Here is an 18,665-nt window from a genome sequence, read left to right on the forward strand (position 1 = left end):
GCCACAGCCTTGTATGATTTGACTCACCTTTTCAGTGAATATTTCTTGAGCACTTATTATGTAAGGCACTTAGTTTTAGTACTTATATTAACTCACTTTTCAAAATAATGATAAGGTAGATTGTGTTTCTATTTCATAGATGAAAAAATGAGGGCAGAGAAATTAAGAAACTTTCTCAAATTAATATATCTTTGCTCATAGTCTTTATGCTCAGTGTCTGTCCTTCACATTAAGTTTTATTAGCTCCTCTATGTAGATCCTTCCAGATTCTGTGTTATCCACATTTACAGCGCTCACTGTTTCTGACTCTTCAGGAGTTTAACCATAATGTGTTTGATGACTCGTGAATTTTTATTTATTTTTATATTTATTATTTGCCTTGATTTTTTTTTTAATTTTCAAAAGCATACGTTGTTTCCTTAGTAACTTTAAATAATGTCTATGAGTATAAAGTAGACGCTAACTGAAATACTCTTCTCCTTATTCTTTTGTCTTTCTAAATGATTCTGAGCTCTTTGAGGGGAGAGACTGACTATATCTTATATGTAGTACCTCATCCATGGTTGGTGGTCAGTATGGCTTATGGATATGGGTTTCTACTTTCTATTTGATTTTACTGCTTCAGTTTCTCAGAGCTTTGTGTACTCAAATGTGGGCTGACTAGACCTAGTAACTGACCATTCTCAGAACATCTTATATTTTGTTGGAAAATCAGATAAACGTACTGAAGTTGCCAGCTCGTTAGAAACTGTTTTGATGGACAAGAAGTTTGTCTAGGCTGGTATTGCTTTCCTTTTTAGACTTTAAATTCAGAATGGACCTAACCCGAGGATTTGCTTATGGATGATGACTGGAAAGCATATATGAAAAGAATATCTTAGATTTTAGGAAGTAATAGATAATGTTAAGTCATTTAATTCTTTTAACAAACTTACAAGATGAGTGCAGTCATCATTACCCCCATCTTACGTGTGAGGGATCTGAGTCATAGAAAGAGTAGGAAGTTGAGGTGTCTTGACCAAGAGCATGTGGTAAACCAAGGGGAATTTGAACCTGGTGGTCTGACCACTAGCTTGTGTTACTGATTATTGCTCTGCAGCTGCCTCTGCTATCATCACAGTGCCGTATTTATTGGTAACTTTTAGTATTTATTCACATTTAACCTGGATCTATCACAGCTAAAGACCAACATATGAAATAACCCTGGTGAATATGGTATTATAAGAGACACATCGAAGACGTTTTTATTTAGAATTTCCTTTCAACAGTATGTTCAGTGTATACAGTATACAGGCATACCTTGAAGATAACTGTGGGTTCAGCTCTAGACCACTGCAGTGAAGCCAGTGTCACAGGAAAGCCACATCTGCGATTGCTTCCTCCATTCAAGTTTTGAAGCCTTGAAATCATCCATGAGAGTTGGAATTACCTTTTTCCAAACTTCTGTTATTGTCGATATTTTGACCTCTTCCCACGAATCATGAATGTTTTTAATGGCATTTAGAATGGTGAATCCTTTCCAGAAGGTTTTCAGTTTACTTTGCCCATATCCATCAGAGGAATCACTGTCTCTGACAATTATAGATTTATGAAATATTCTCAAATAATAAAGACTTGAAAGTCAAAGTTGCTCCTTGGTCCATGGGCTGTGGAATGGATATTGTGTTAGCAGGTATGAAAACGGCATTAGTCTCATTGTTCATCTCCATTAGATCTCTTGGGTGAACAGGTGCATTGTCAGTAAGTAGTAGTAGTTTAAAAGGTATCAATTTTTTTGAGCAGTAGGTTTCTACAGGGGGCTTCTTAAATCCCTTCAGTATACCATGTTGTGAACAGATGTGTTTTCATCCAGGGTTTGTTGTTTTGTTTACAGAGTACAGGCAGAGTAGATTTAGCATAATTCTTAGGGCCCTAGGATTTTCAGAATGTTAAGTGAGCATTGGCTTCACTTTGCTCACCAGCTGCGTCAGCTCCTGACAAGACAGTTTGCCTGTCCTTCGACATTTTGAAGTCACCTGTTAATTTCTCCTCTGTAGCTGTGAAAGTCCTAGATGGCATTTTCTAAAGACGCTGTTCTAATAGAAGGCTGTTCTGTCTACATTGAAAATCTGCTGTAGAGTAAGCCACCTTCGTTAATGATCCTAGCCAGATCTTCTGGAGAACTTACCGCAGCTTCTATAGCAGCACTTGCTGCTTTACCTTGCAATTTTACATTACAAAGATGGCTTCCTTTCCTAAACCTCACAGATCAAACTCTGCTAATTTCAGACTTTTGTCCTGCAGCTTCCTCACCTCTCAGCCTCCCTAGTACTGTCTAGATTGAGTCTTGGTTTAAGGGAATGTTGTGGGTGCTTTGATAGACCACTGAAACTTTCTCCAAAGAATGTTTTGCTTTCTTACAATTCATTTGTTCACAGGAGTAGCACCTTCAGTATTTTTCAGTATATTTTTCCTTTGCATTTACCTTCAGTATATTTTTCCTTTGCATTTACAACTTGGCTGACTGGTGCGAGAGACTTAGCTTTTAGCCTTTGTTGGTTTTCTTACCTGACAAGCTTAGTCATTTTTAGCTTTCGATTCAGAGTAAAGATGTAGGACTCTTCCTTTGATTTGAATACTTAGAGGCTGCTGAGAGGTTATTAATTGGTCTAATTTCAATATTACTGTGTCTCAGGAACTAGAAAGGCCCAAGGAGAGGGAGAAGCAGGGGAAGAACTGGCAGGTAGAGCAGTCAGAACACACACAACACTTATTAAGTTCTCCACTGTATATGGGTGTGGTTTGTGGTATCCCAAAACAACTACAGTAGGAACATCGGAGATCACACATCACCATAACAGATATGTATAATTTGGAGTTTGAAATATTTCAAGAATTGGGATGCCTGAGTGTCTCAGTCAGGTAAGTGTCCGACTCTTGATCTTGGTTCAGGTCATGATCCCATGGTTCATGAGTTTGAGCCCCACATTGGGCTCAGCACTCACAACATGGAGCCTGCTTTGGAGTCTCTCACTCCCTCTTTCTCCACCCCTCTCCTGCTTGCACTCTCTCTCAAAAATAAGTAAAAATTTTAAAAAATACTATGAGAATTACTAAAATATGACCAGAGACATTAAGTGAGCAAATACAGTTAGAAAAATGGTGCCTTTAGAATTGCTGGACCAGGGTTGCCACACAGACCTTCAATTTGTAAAAAGACAGTGTCTGTGAAGTGCAGTAAAGCAAAGTACAATAAAAATAAGGTATACCTGTATTTGAAATCAGTATTTTCTAACTTACAGCTTAGGAACTTGTTGATCATCCAAATATAGAATCGTGGTACATCATCTGGGTTAGAAAGTACCTTAATCATCTTCCCCACTCTTAAATCCTCTTTATAGAAATGCTGCCAAGTGCTTGCCCAGATTAATCTTGATCAGATTTCTATCGATTCTGTAGTGATTTAAAATCTATAGACATTACCTTTGCATTTTCTTTAGTTTTAGTTTTTTTAAATTCAAACTTGGGTCTTAAGTCAGTTCTTCAAAATTATAGACAAACTCATTTATGTTACAGAACAAACATCAGAACTCAAAGGTTTAATGGCTTGCCTAAAAATTACAGTTGTTAAGATCATAAGTCTCTGGTCACTCAGTAAATAAGACACTACAATGTGTTCCTCATTGTTCTAGGTGCTGAGGAAATGGGTGAACAGAGGAGACTCAGTCCCTCCCCTTATGGGCCTTATACCTAATGACCAAATGAATATTACCAATAAACACACAATATATTGGATGTTTGTGAATGCTATAAAGACAAAACATGGAAAGAGTTAAAAAAAAAAAGGGGGGGGTGGCAGTGTTTTACAAAATGATAAGATGTTTTACCAGAGCTGATGGAAGTGAGGGGCAAGCAACACAGATATCTGATGGAAGAGCATTTAGGAGAGCAATTAGTGCAAAGGCCCTGAGGTGAAAGAAGGCTTGTGGGATCAGCAAGGAGGTAGTGTAGTGTGGTGGAAGCAGTTTGAAAGAGGGACAGAGTTCTAGAACAGTGGCCAGAGAGAGGCTAGAAACAGACGATAAAGGACCTTGTAGACCATGGTAAAGGCCTCAGTTCTGAAGAAGGAAAGGCATTGTTGCTTTCTGACTAGGGAGTGATATGATTTACACCCTCTAATATTTTTAAAGGGTGTCTATATTTAAAGCACTGTGCTGAAACCACCCAGGGTATCAGTCAGATAATATCCTTGCTTTCTGGAAGCATGTTATCTAATGAGCCAAAATTATAAACAAGGAGTTATAATAAAAACATAAGTGAAATTAGTTGCTATTATTTAAGCATAAACAGAGCTCTCTGAGTGGAAGAGGAGGAACCCTTGGTTTTAATTAAAGAACTTAGTGAAGAGTTACAGTGTACTGAACCACAGAAATCCACTGACAGTCTGTTTCTAGTCAAAGTGAGTGAGCTTCATAAGGAGTCTCTCCTCTTTTAATAGTTGTTTTAACTTAGCTACCTCACCCTTGAAAGGCTCAAATGGAGGAGGAACAAGGAGACAGTTTTAATAGATTGTTTTTGTTATTGTTCTTTAGATGTAATTATAAACATATTAAAAGAAGCATAGAAATTTATTAATATTAGCACTGCAGCTCCTCTAACATACCCTTTATAAAGCAGAACATGCTTCTAAATTTAATAGGTTAAAAAAGAATTGAAACTATTGCTCCATATGTAGGAATGTAAAAACAAAACAAAACCCCACAATCTGTTCCCGTACTTGAAGTTATCACTGGTCTTGGAATTTTCAAATAGTATCTTTCAATTGTATTTTCATTATCTTAGTAAAATGTGAAGAAAATTATGATTAAGAGTGTTTTTAAGTACCCCCAAAGATAAATTTAGAGTACTTTTATGCCCTTAGGATTACTGCAGATGGTATTTTCAACCTTCCTTCCTTTCTTTGTTTTAATATACAGATTAACTTAGAGTGTACTTTGAAATATAAATGTGTTATTTACATAAAATTTCTTTAACAAAATGGCTGTGTAACCTATATCTCTGAGATGCAGATGCTAATTGAAAAGAAAGTGCCAGTGCCAAATTATGAGGATGGCATACTTATCTTGTCTCTAGTACCAATGAGGGATGGCCTTCCACTGAATGACTCTGTGTGTCTTATCTCCTGCTCCTGCACATTTCTAGAATGCATTGTCAGAGACTCTCAGTTGGTTTTACTTCTCTGAAGACTACTCAACAGCCAGCTACCTGACCTAGGTTTAACTCTCTCGGTCTTGTACCCTACCTAAGTTAAAGAGATCTTCCTAGATGTCTTGTTGGTGGGCAACTCCAGGAATTTTGTCCTTACCTGATCCTACATCTAGCATTAGATAACAGATCTGCTTCCCTCAGCAAGTCTTTATATGCTATTGCTAATCCAAAGTGATCATTGTATTGCCTCACAATTTTTTCTCCCAGAGAATACTTAATGAATCCTTTATTTTAAAATGCAAAATTGAAGGGATGCCTGGGTGGCTCAGTCAGTTAAGTGTCCGATTTCAGCTCAGGTCATGATCTCACCGTTCATGGGTTCGAGCCCTGCATCGGGCTCTGTGCCGAACAGCCAGCTCAGAGCTTGGAGCCTGTTTCAGATTCTGTGTGTCCCTCTCTCTCTGACCCTCCCCTGCTCACGCTCTCTTTCTCTGTCTCTCTCTCTTAGAAATAAATAAAACATTAAAAAAATTACAATTTAAAATTAAAATGCAAAATTGAAAAATGGAGTAACCATCTTTTAAATGGATATAATTCATGTACCTTAAACATCACCCTTTTAAAGTGTACAATTTATTGGTTTTCGGTATATTGACAAGGTTGTGTGACCATCATGCACCCTTATTCTTTGGCCCAAAAAGAAATGCTGTCCCCACCAGCATTCAATCCCCAGTCTCCTCCTAGCCCTTGGTAGCTCTTGATCTGCTTTCTGTCTCTGTGGATTGTTTATTCTGGAAGTTTCATATAAATGGAATCATATAATATGTGGGCTTTTGTGTCTGGGTTCTTTCACTTAGCATAATGTTTTCAAGGTTAATCTATGTTGTAGTATGTACCAGTACTTTATTCCTTTATACGTTGAACAATATCCGTTGTATAGATCACCGCATTTTGTTTTCCTGTTTGTCATTGATGGATATTTGAGTTTCTACTCAATATGTTTCTGCTTTTGGTTTAGGAATTATGCTGCTGTGAACATGTGTGTACAAATTTTTTATATGGACATTTTTTTCAGTTTGCCTCATCTTCTGAATAGTTCTCTGTTTTCTTTGGAAACAGTTTCTCTCTCTGCCTACAGAAGCCCTTGTTCTTATAAACCTTTAGCAATACCATCCTCATTCTTGTAACCTTATTGTTTCTCAGTAGAATTAGACCTTACTTCTCCAAGAACCCTCTTGAGGCTAATGTGAATAGTTGGAGGAAGTGAGGCAGGATTAGTAAAATCTCCTAGATTGTTGGATTTAAGTTTTAGGGAATGGTCTGCTGGTTATTTTTCCTATAATGTATGCAATTGATAGGATTTTGAGTGTGGAGAGGTTTCATTACCAAATCCTTGCTCTGCCAAGTAAAGCTGCAGTTTCTTCTATCGTATTGGAGGGAGAGCAGTTGAGATCCTTGCACTGAATTGGTTTTATATATTAATAATAATAATAATAATAATAAAAGCAGTAATATAGTTTGGTCTGTAGGATGGATTTTTTTTTACATAGTTGCATTTTCCTAGGGCAGGCTTCTGGGAAGTGTTTAGTTAATATGTGAATAACGGAATATAATATATAGCTGTAACACATTCCAACACTGAAGATCCTTATTTTGCTGGTCAGGTAACTGAGAATGCAGAGGGTGGGGGTGTTGTATGTTCATATATGGAATATTCAGTCTTTGAATTACTATGTAGACCAAATTCTACCTCCTCTCCTTAAATTTCCCCAAAAGAACACCAGGGAATCCATTTCCATTGGTTAATCATAGCTTTATTTTCTACTTATTTTAACCTTATACTTCTGGCAGGAAGGAGAGGTAAGAAGTCTATAAGCACTTGGCAGTCACTGATTACCTGCTTCATTGTGATCCCATTTTACAGGTGAAGGAAGTGAAAATCTCTTGAGATTATTTGAATATTGCTTTGATTTCTTCTCTTTTTTTTTAGGACTTTGACTTTCTGTACTTTGAGAGTAATTTTCTTGCCAGATTAGTTTGTAAATTGTCAATATTTCCTAAAATGAAAAATGTAAATTGCTTGAGAAAATTGAAAGGATACTCAATCATTTTATTAAGGACAGTGTAAACCAGACCAAGTGAGGTTATTGGTACTCCATATGTGATTAAGCTATACACTTTAGTATTATAAAGAATAAAATATGAAGCCTCTTTTAATACTTTGCTATTTTTTTTGTTGTTGTTGTTTCAGTGAAAAGTGTAAGGCTAGAGGATTTACCGTGATTGTGGATGGCAGAAAATCACAGTGGAATGTGGTGAAAACAGTAGTCTTAATGCTACAGGTAATTTTATTTTTGACTATCAGGAAATGGTTTTGTTTTATAGTAACAGATAAAGTGATAATGGAAATGCATTTCATTTATTGGACTGTGCCCAGACTTCTCAGCAGTGACTGAGTTCTGAAATACACACTATTGTATTTTTAAAACTGAATTCTTAGAGGTTTGACTTTGGGTAGTAAAATAAATTTCAGACCGAAAGGTTTGAAAATGATAAAAAATATTATGTCATGTTTAAGAAATTTAATAAGTAAGCCAATGAGTCTAAAAGTGTGTGATATTGTCAGACTTAACTGGGAGCTTTTGCAGGCTGTGGTATCTACATTATCCCCTGTCTACTCCATTCTGATCCTGTAGGTGGAGAGCAGGATTTGGGTAAGTCTCGTCTGAAAAAGCTTCTCATGTGGTTCTGAGCAATCTTTTCCATTTCGTTCCCTTTCCTCCAAAAAGCACCCGGACTCGTGATAGTCCTATTATTTATTTCTAATCCAGAAGAAATATATTTGACAGCTGTGTCCTTGAGGACTTTAGCAGCCTGCAAACTAGCATTTAATAAATAGCTGCAGTTACAGAGTCTAAGATCTGAGCCTAGTCTTTGTTTTTTATTTTTGTGTTCCTCATTGAACGTTTTCATGATCCTTTGCATGTACTAGATACCTAGTAAACATTTGTTGCTTTATTATAAGGGTATTGGGGATGTTGTGATCTGAAATGGAAAAATAAAACTTATGAATGATTGAAAGGCAGATAGCTCACAAATATCTGGATTTCCATAGAAGGGTTTCCAGAGAATATAGAAATTAAGTGAGTTAAATAAAAGAAATTATCTAATTTAGATGAAAGAAAATGAAAAGGGCATTCCTGGCAGGGACACTGACTTAGTGACAGCTCAAAAATGAAGCAAATATAATGAAGAGAGTTGATGGTAGGTCACTTTGAAGAAAATAGAAGTTGGCAGTTACATGGGACAGTGAACATTCAGTTAGGTAAATGTTAGTGATACTGAAAGAAAGATCAAGAATTTTAAATGACTTGGGAAATAATTAGTAGCTGCTTTTGGGTTCTGTGGAAAGGAAGATAATGTAAAATTTTAAATGATAACTAAGGAGAATGATCTTTTTTTTTTATATATGTTTATTTATTTTGAGAGAGAAAGCATGTAGGCAGAGGCAGGGAGGGGCAGAAAGAGAGGGAAAGAGAATCCCAAGCGGGCTCAGCGCTATCAGTGCAGAGCCTGCTGTGGGGCTCCATTCCATGAACTGTGAGATCATGACCTGAGCCAAAATCAAGAGTCAGATGCTCAGCTGACTGGGCCACCCAGGTACCCCATGGAGAATGATTGTTAGTATTTTATGTTTTATTTGGGACTATTAGGAAAAAAGGGATTTGAGGGATGAGGACTAGTAATTTTAGTGCTTCATGTGGTTCAGTACTGTACTAAGTTTTGTATATAAATTATGTCATTTAATTTTATCCTTAGAACCTTGGGAGGCAGGTTCTGTTATCCCAAAAGGTCAACCGAGACTCAAAGATTTTAAATAACTTAGCCAGGTTCTTATAATGAACCTGGGAAAGAGCCATGGTTGAAACTTAACATGGCCTAATCCCTAAGTCTTGGTTTTATCCTTTACAAAGTGTCTATTTACCAGTGGGATGTATTGGAGGTGGTTCCCAAATAAGATACCCATTTACCTCATTCTTAAATGTGTGGCCTCAACCTTCATCATTAGAATTACTCCTTCGAGTTGTAGCCTCCAGAGGATTAGTTTTTAAGGGAGCACAGATTGATATCCCATAACTTTTTCTGTCAGATATATTCTGAGCACTCTTATATCCCAACCATGAAGATGAACTCTTCTCAGTAAAAGTTGTTAAAATAACTATTAGGTGAGAAATCCATTAATTACAACCTTGTGTTCTTCCTTTCATCTGTCATTCAACTGTGTCCCAGATGACCTATTTGGGACTTGCTGTTTGTACTGGATTTTGATCATTGGCAGTTTTGAAGAACGATCAGTGGATGATTTAATACCCTCTTGCAATTTCTTTTCTGATAGGTATTTTAACAACCTTTGGATTTATTAGTAGTCAACATTTTCAGAAATTGTAATGGCCTTTTGTTTACTCCTAATCAAACAGTTTTCTACATACAAAATCATTTATTGCTTGTATTTCAAAAGGAACAAGTACCAGTTGTTTGGGATCCCAGAGCTTAGTGTTGGCTTTGCAACTAATATTCTCTAAAATAAGTTTGGTTTCTCTTGTTTCTCACAACTTTAATATTCAGTGATTTTGAAATAATAGTTTTCCAAAAGTCAGTATATAAATAAACCTCAGCCTACCCTAAATTTCCCAGCCTCTATGATAACTTTTGATACTGTTGAATTTACTTAACCAGTCCATAGTCCAGTCATTGCAGGGGGCACTGGATTTGTGACGTACCCAGTAGTATGTTTAAATGGAAAGATTTCTATTTTCTCCTTAATAATAATTAATTATAACCACAGTTCATTATTATTGTTATTCAGTTGTGCCATTTATGGTCTTGAATGGTCTTTGACACCTAGAGTTCATAAAGTTTTGTTGGGACTCAACAATGCCCATTCATTTATATTGTTTATGGCTGCTTTCATACTATAGTGACAGGATTGAAGTAGTTGTAGTAGAGATTGCATAGCCTGTGAAGCCTAAAGTGTTTATTGTGTACACCTTGAGAAAAAATGTACTGACTCCTGGTCTTGAACATTTGAAATGGTGTGATAGAACTTTAGAGTCAGACCTGGCTTCTGTTTAAGCACTGTCACTTAACAACTCTGTCATATTGGACGAGTTACTTTAGTTCTTTGAAAGTCCGTTTATTCTTCTGTAAAATTCAAGTAGATCTCATTCTCTCAATTTTATTTAATGTGAATTTATTTATTTAACAGATATTTATGGAGTATCTTCTATATACCAGGCACTGTCATAGGCTGGAGATATAGTACTTACATGATAGATAAGGTAACTGCCATTGGGAAGCTAATACTCTCCCTGTCCTTGAGGAGTCAGACAGTAAGTAATAAGGGAAATTACTAAATAATGTAACATCTGATAGTGATAGATACTATGAAGAAAAATACCATGGTAAAAGGAGACCGAGTCATATGGTGCTACTTTAGATTGGGTGGTCAGGGAAGGTCTCTCTGAAAAGGGAATATTTGAGTAGAATCTTAAATAAATGGAGGGAGCATTCTTCCCTGTGTAGGGCAAAAAACATTCCTGACTGAGGAAAGAAACATCAAGGACATAAGCTTGATGCAGAAACAGACTTGTCAGGAATAGCAGGAAGCTTAGGGTGGCTGTGGTAGAGGAGTGATCTTTGGGGGGAGAAAGGGGTATGAGGTGAGGTCTGAGGGTTAGTGGGGCTCTGAGTGTGAGGGCTTTCTAGGCCTTGGCAGGAGTTTGAATTTTTTCTCTGACCATGAGAAAATATGAATAAGGGAGGCCTGTTAAGATGATATTTCAAAAGGCTGACTAGTTTGGGAATGTTAGCAGTGCAGGTGGTAGAAATGGATAGGTTTAAGATCTGTTTTTTGGATAGATTGATTGATTGGTAGCAGGGGAGGGGCAGAGAGAGAGACACACACAGAATCCCAAGCAGGCTCCAGGCTCTGAGCTGTTAGCCTAGAGCCTGACGCAGGACTCGAACTCATGAACCAAGAGAGATCATGACCTGAGCTGAAGTCGGATGCTCAACTGACTGAGCCACCCAGGCACTCTCAGATTTATTTTAAAGATAGACCGTATGGGTTTGCTGATAAAATATACATGGAATATTTATTGACTCAGTAAATGTTAATTTCCATTCTTTTTTAGGTAATATGAGTAATCATATCTAGTAAATGTGAAATCGTATTTGTCAAAGATTAGCTTGTCCTCTTCAAGTTAATAATCAAGTAGAATCTTGGCTCCTTTGTATAATGGCCAGGAAGAAATGTATTTTGTGAGAAAATTGATTTTACATTATTTGAAGAAATTCTCCAAGATGATTGTGTTCCCCCAATTTTTTTTATATAATAGAAAAACAAAATTTGAATGTTGTTTAATTAAAATTGTCTTATAGTTTAATCTGCACATATCCCATTACAAAGATTCAGTAAAACACAAAAGTAATTCATGTGTACTGTGTTTATTGGTTTGTTTATTTATTAAGTTAATTTGGGAGAGAGATTGTGGGGGAGGGCAGAAAATGGGGGGGGGGGGGAGGAGAATCCCAGGCAAGTTCTGCACTTCAGAGCAGAGCCTGATGCTGAGTTTGAACTTATGAACCTTGAGCTCATGACCTGAGCCAAAGTTGGACACTTAACAGACTGAGCCATCTAGGACCCTCCTATATGTACTGTTTTGTTTTTTTTTTTTTAAATATTTTTAAATGTTTTATTTATTTCTAAGAGAGAGAGAGAGAGCATGAGCAGGGGAGGGTCAGAGAGAGAGGGAGACACAGAATCTGAAGCAGGCTCCAGGCTCTGAGCTAGCCGTCAGCACAGAGCCTGATGCGGAGGTCGAACCCATGATCTGTGAGATCGTGACCTGAGCTAAAGTTGGACGCTCAACTGACTGAGCCACCCAGGCGCCCCTGTCTGTACTGTTTTTATTATATTATTTATTTGAAATCTTTTCTGAAACAGCTTGTCTTTCCAAGTATTTCTTTATTGCCATGTATGTTTTGAAGTTTGGAGTATTTCTTTATTATTTTAATTCTTTTCCAAAGGTCTCTTGATTTCTCAACCTAACCATGAAAATCTAGTAATTTATAGTGTTAATAAATTATCATTTTACATGTCTAATTTATAATTATTACTTTTTGTATTTTATAGAATGTTGTTCCAGCTGAGGTGTCCCTTGTTTGTGTAGTAAAGCCTGATGAATTCTGGGATAAGAAAGTAACACATTTTTGTTTTTGGAAAGAAAAAGATAGACTTGGCTTTGAGGTAAATATACTTTATTTAAAAAGCAGAAGTATGTTGTATCTTTAAAAATAGCATTTTGCTGGTAATATTTTGTTTGCTTGTCATTGGATACTAAGCTGTATTCAAGCACTTCTTACATAGTGCCTAAGCAATGATTAGTATATAATTGACATTCACATACTTGTTGAATAGATTGTGATTCTTTGCCAAAGACCACAGATTGTTTTCATTTGCATCACTCTTTGTATTTTTTAGTCTTCTTTTTTCTAGTTTTAAAATATTTTAAAAATTAATATTTTTTAAGTTTATATCCAAGTTAGTTAGCATACAGTGCAATAATGAATTTAGGGATAGAATCCAGTGATTCATCGTCTAGATATAACACCCAGTGCTTATCCCAGCAAGTGTTCTACTTAATGCCCCCTGCCCATTTAGCCCATCCCCACACCCACAACCCCTGCAGTAACCCTCTGTTTGGTTCTCCATATTTAAGAGTCTGTTATGTTTTTGTCCCTAACTCTGTTTTTATATTATTTTTGCTTCCCTTATGTTCATCTGTTTTGTATCTTAAATTCCACATGAGTGAAGTCATATGATATTTGTCTTTCTCTGACTAATTTCGCTTAGCATAATACACTCTAGTTCCATCCACATTGTTGTAAATGGTAAGATGTCATTCTTTTTGATTGCCAAGCAGTACTCCATTGTGTATATATATACTACATTTTCTTTATCCATTCATCCATCGATGGACTTTGGGCTCTTTCCATACTTGGCTATTGTCAGTAGCACTCAAACCCATGAAACACGAGATCATGACCTGAGCCGAAGTCAGACGCTTAATCAACTGAGCCACCCAGGTGCCCCTGGGTCTTACTTTCATGTCCATTCTGATAATCTGTCATTTTAGTGTTTCATAAAACCATTTATACTTAATTATTGATACAGGTGGATTAAAATCTATTATCTTGCTAGATTTTATGTATTTTTTGGTTCTTTTTCTATCTTTTGGATTATTTTTTATGATAACATTTTATCCGTATTATACTTTATATCTCATTTAAATTTTTTTTGTGTGCACATCACAGGTTAACAATATACCTCTTTAAAAAAAATTTTTTTTTAATGTTTGTTTCTTTTTGAGAGAGAGACAGAGCATAAACAGGGGAGGGGCAGAGGGAAAGGGAGATACAGAAGTGAAAGCAAGCTCCAGGCTCTTGACCTGTCAGCACAGAGCCTGATGCGGGGCTTGAACTCATGAACATGAGATCATGACCTGGAGCTGGAGTCAGACACTTAACCAACTGAGCCACTCAGGCATCCCTATTTGAATTAATAGACTATTACTTGCAAATGATATACCACTTAACATATAGTGGAAATTACTTAAAACACTATACATCCAATACTTTCTCCCATTGTTGTCCTACGTTTTACTTATACTATCCTGTAAACACACAGTAGATGACTACTATTTTTGCCATAGATAGTCTCTTTACATCAGTTTAAAATAAAAAATGAATTTCATCTTTATGCCACTTCTGGTGTTCTTCATTTCTTTTTGGAGATTTATCTTTTTGTCTAGTATATTTGTTCTGTCTAAAGGGCTTCCTTTAATGTGTCTTGCAGTGCAGGTCTGTTGGCACTTGCACTTTTTTCAGCTTTTGTTTTCCTGGAAAAAAACAAAACCATTATTTCTAATATGGTTCTGAAAGATATTTTTAGTGGGCATAGAATTTTGTTTTTTTTTTTTAGGACATTAAGTTTATCACACCAGTGACTTCTTATTTCCATAGTTTCTGTGGAGAGGTCTGTTATTTGTATCCTTGGTCCCCTGTGTGCCGTGTATCTTTTTTCCCAGTTGGCACCTTCAAGATTTTTCACTTAGTTCTTGGTTTTTCTACAGTTTTATTATGTAATGCCATAATTTATTTTATTTAGTATTTATTCTCTTTTGCTGTTCTCTGAACTTCTTGGATCTCTGGTTTGATGTCTGCCATCAATTTTGAAAAATTCTTAGATATATTCTTTTAAAATATTTTATCTGCTACATTGTTTTTTTCTACTTTTAGAATTCCAGTTGCATGTATATTAGACCATTTGAGAATTTCTGGGTTGGTGTTCTATTTTATTTTATTTTTCCATGTGTTTTTTTTTTTCTCGGATATTTTCTGTTGATCCATTTTCTTTAAAAAATTTTGTTTAGTGTTTTTATTTCATTTTTGAGAGACCAAGCATGAGCAGTGGAGGGACAGAGAGAGAGAGACATATACACATAGTATCCGAGGCAGGCTCCAGGCTCTGAGCTGTCAACACAGAGCCTGACTTGGGGCTTGACCTCACAAACTGAGATCATGACCTGAGCTGAAGTCAGTCAGTTAACCAACTGAGCCACCCAGGCACCCTGCTGTTGATCCATTTTCAAGTTTACTGTTTGTTTCCTTGACTTTGTTGAGTTTGTTGATGAGTCATTCAATGTAAACTTACTTCATCTGTGTTACCATGGTTTTTGTTTGTAGTATTTCTCTTTGAGTCTTCATTTACAGTTTCTTTTTGCTGTAATTCCCCATCTGCTTTTGCCTGTTGTCTTGTAGTTTTTCCATGAGAACCTTTAGCATGTATTACAGTTACCTTAAATTCCTTTCCTGATAGATGCTAGGTCTGTCTTACTCCAGTTGTGTCATTTGTGTCGTTTCCTGATTGCCTTTTGCATGCCTTGTAATTTTTTGTGGCATGTTGGACATGTTGTTTAGGCTAGTAAAGACTGAACCCTTCTTGGTTTTTGCTACATTTTTAGTGGGGCAGAGAGTTAGCCTAGCCAGGAGTTGAGTTGGCTTTGGCTTTTGTTGTTGCTTTTATTTTCCTCAGTGCTCCAACGGCTTCAGATTCCTCTAGAGCTAACTTGAAGATGGTGCTAGCTTGCCAGACACTGTTTTTTTCAATGTTTATTTCACCCTCAGCTACAGGCCTTTCCTTTGTACCTTGCTTCAGAAAAGATGTCTCTTTGCATTATAGCTTCTCTGTCAGCCAAAGAGTGCTGTTCCTTGTTACTCAGCGTTTGTCCGAGGGTCATTTCTATTATTCTGGTTCAGCCTCAATCTTGGGCAGGCTTTGTGATACTGAGTCTAGGGAGTAGGGCCCTCTTTCCCAGCTTTAAGAGGCCTGTGATTGTGTGGACTCATATATTCCTGTCTCCACTAGCAGAAGATTTTTCTTTTCCTACAGTGGGGCTGTATTTGTGCTTTAAGGTCTTCTGTGTTTTGCTCCCTTTCCCTCAGCATGGGAAGGTTTTTGTTTTCTAGAGGAGATAGAGTTGCAGAATCTGGGCTGTGTTTCATCTTTCATGCCTTTTCAGTGGTGGCTGCTGTTCACTTCTCCTGGGTCTGTATCTGAGAGAAGCTGTTTTGAAGTTTCTTACCTTTTTTTTTTTTTGGGGGGGGGGGAAAGAGAGTGCATGCATGTACAAGTCGGGGAGAGGGTCAAATGAGGGGGTGGTGGGGAGAGAGAGAGAAAGAGAGAGAGAGAGAGAGGGAATATCTTAAGTAGGGTCCATGTTCAACACAGAGCCTAGCATGGGGCTCGATCTCATAACTGTGAGTTCATGACCTGAGCTGAAATCAAGAGTCAGACGCTTAACCAACTGAGCCATCTAGGTGCCCCTGAAATTTCTTATCTTAACTGTCCTCATCTTTCTCATGATTCCCAGGAGGTCTGCGTAGAAGAGCCTGCAAGTGAGATTGAGTCCTTCTTGTGTCTGTGCTTTCCTGGGGTTTTGTACTTTGACATTGGTTCACATTTAGCCTTTAGCAGTTCGTTAAAATTGTTAGTTGAATTCTTACCTGGCTTGTATCATTTCTGGCACTTTCCTCAGGTAAGCAAGTGATCTAGTCCCATCTTTTCTTGGAAGTACGAACCTATCCCTATTTTCTGGGTTAATTGGTTTTCCTGTTAACTCTCATGCAGTCAAGAAAAGTTGTCATTTTGCAGATTAACTTGCATTATTTTGGTGGTGGTAGTGGTGGTGGTCTAAGGGTTGGAGCATTGTTCTTCTCAGCTGCTACATCCTAAGCAGAAGTTAGTTGAATCTCCCATCCCCTTCCCCCTGCTTTTATCTTGCACACTTTTGTCATTGGTTGACCTGACTGTGATGCAGACTTAGTGAAAGATATGCTGTCACTGTAGGGGAAGGCAGCCTGGGCTGCCGAGTTCCATTAGAAAAGATGTTACCATGATAGTTGAATGGAAAACTGCTTCCCAGGGAGGATAAATAAAAATATAGTAAGGAAGAGAGTAAAGGTTGGAAGCAGGAGGCCTGAATGTCACTGTGGTGAGTACTTTGGCAGGCAGGGAGGTCTGCTTTTCATGCCAGAGTTGGGCAGGAAATGTTGCCGTGAGAGAAAGCAAAGTGAGCAGGGGCCAGTGGTTTAGAAAACTAAAGCTATGAACACAGAGTAGGAGAGAAGATTCCTTTTATGAAGAGCCTGTTACATCCTGCTTCAGCATAGGCATCTGCTCAGAAATGTTGTGCTTGTTGAGTCTTATGCTGTATGAATTCATAGTGACTAAACACATTGCATCTTGGAAAGAAATAAAGTAGAAGACAGAGTTCCTATCTGCTTAGATCTGGTGTCATATATTGATGTTTCAAACCCAACTGTTTAAGTTTTCTTTATATCACTATATTGTTTTCTTTCAGACATTGAAGAGATTCAGCTAGGATATTTCCCCAAGTAAATGAGCACTAGGCACTTATTAAAAAGCCTAATATCTTAATGAGATAAGAGTAATTTCAAATGCTGGCTAATGTACTGCCAAGAACATTCAACTTTAAGCGGCAGTTCAACACAGCCATTTTATGATACTTAGAGCTATATATAATTAAAATTGAACACAGATTCTTGTTTAATCAGAAATTACTTCCCTTGATATTATTTAGATCATTTGGGCTGTTGTAATTAAGCTTGTGTTTTTGTATATATAGTAAATATTTTTAAAGTATAACTTTGTTATAAGTACTAGCATTCCTATAAGCAAGAGCTTTACTTTATAGAATTATCCATAAGAAAGATTTACGTATTATCAGCTGTCAATAGCATTCATCAAATAAACACCTAGTAGTTCTTTTAATCTTCCCCACAAGATTTCACGTTTCCTTGCTTGTCATCTTTCCTAAATTTTTTCTTCTAGCTGGTTTTCTTCCTGTTCACTTTCTGATGCTTTTCATCAGGTGTTGAATATTCAGCTCTCATTGCTCACTTAAATATTTCCTTATGTGTTATTCTGTCTCTGAAATAGGTACCTACCTGTTTAGTTTCCTTTTTAGCGATTCAGGTATTCATGTACTTTTTGTCCTTCAGCAGCATTCTACCTGGTGACTTTGATAGCTTTTGCTGGTTAGAGGATAGTATCTGTAGTCTATCAAATGACAAGATAAAATTGAAGGAGTACAGGTAATTAATCTTATCCTCAAATTGGGAGACTAATAATCAAAAGGATCTTTACCTTATTCTTTATTGTTTTCATGAGAGTAAAAGTTATTTACTTGTGATGTTAATCAGCCACCATTCTAAATTGTTTTTCTTCTCTTATCTCGTCTTAATACTGCACCTTATTCTGTTTTTTTCTTTTTCTTCTTCTTTTTGTGAGGCCATACTAATGCTAGGAGCCAGAACCAAACACTTCCTTCATGTTCTGTCGGGAGCACCTCCAGCTCCATCTATTATGACTTCTTTCCAGGTTTTGCAGAAAGCAGTTTTCCCCTAGTGAAAAAAAAAATATTCCCCAGCTAACTGATACAAGCAGACATGCACATTGAAATAATATATATAAACACATAAACACACATGAATCTGTAGTAAACCCACAAAGACACATTTTTAATTCATATCTTCCACACACATTCTTAGCATGAAGTACAATAAAAAATGAAAGATGTGAGTGCCTGCAGAGTAAGAGGTTCTGTGTTAGGTTCTTTGGGAATGTTTTATTAGTAAAGGATGAATGTTCTAGTTACAGATGGAAAGGAGAAACAAGTTTTGAATCTTATTGTAGGTTAGATTCTATACTAAAGAAAACCTTCACAAATGTTTTGATTAAAGACCATTTGGCAAATTTCTTTCTCTTCAAACTTGTTGAGCAGTTGTATGTGTTAGTTAAAGTATTGCGGTGTAGTCATTTGTCTTATTTTAAC

At 36.8% G+C, this 18,665-nt stretch overlaps 1 protein-coding gene across 3 annotated transcripts in view; it reads left to right on the forward strand.

Moving 5' to 3' along the window:
- The window catches only part of SESTD1 (SEC14 and spectrin domain containing 1), a 143,723-nt gene that overhangs the window by 59,653 nt on the left and 65,405 nt on the right, over window positions 1-18,665 (forward strand). For all 3 annotated transcript variants that reach the window (XM_039219064.1, XM_039219065.1, XM_039219066.1), the window contains 2 exons: window positions 7,439-7,529; window positions 12,383-12,496. In XM_039219064.1, coding sequence (XP_039074995.1) covers window positions 7,439-7,529; window positions 12,383-12,496 — 205 coding nt within the window. The remainder of the gene's footprint in view (window positions 1-7,438; window positions 7,530-12,382; window positions 12,497-18,665) is intronic.

This window comes from Hyaena hyaena, unplaced genomic scaffold (genome assembly GCF_003009895.1).
Source record: "Hyaena hyaena isolate Hyena2069 unplaced genomic scaffold, ASM300989v1 scaffold_785, whole genome shotgun sequence".
Classification (NCBI taxonomy): Eukaryota; Metazoa; Chordata; class Mammalia; order Carnivora; family Hyaenidae; genus Hyaena; species Hyaena hyaena.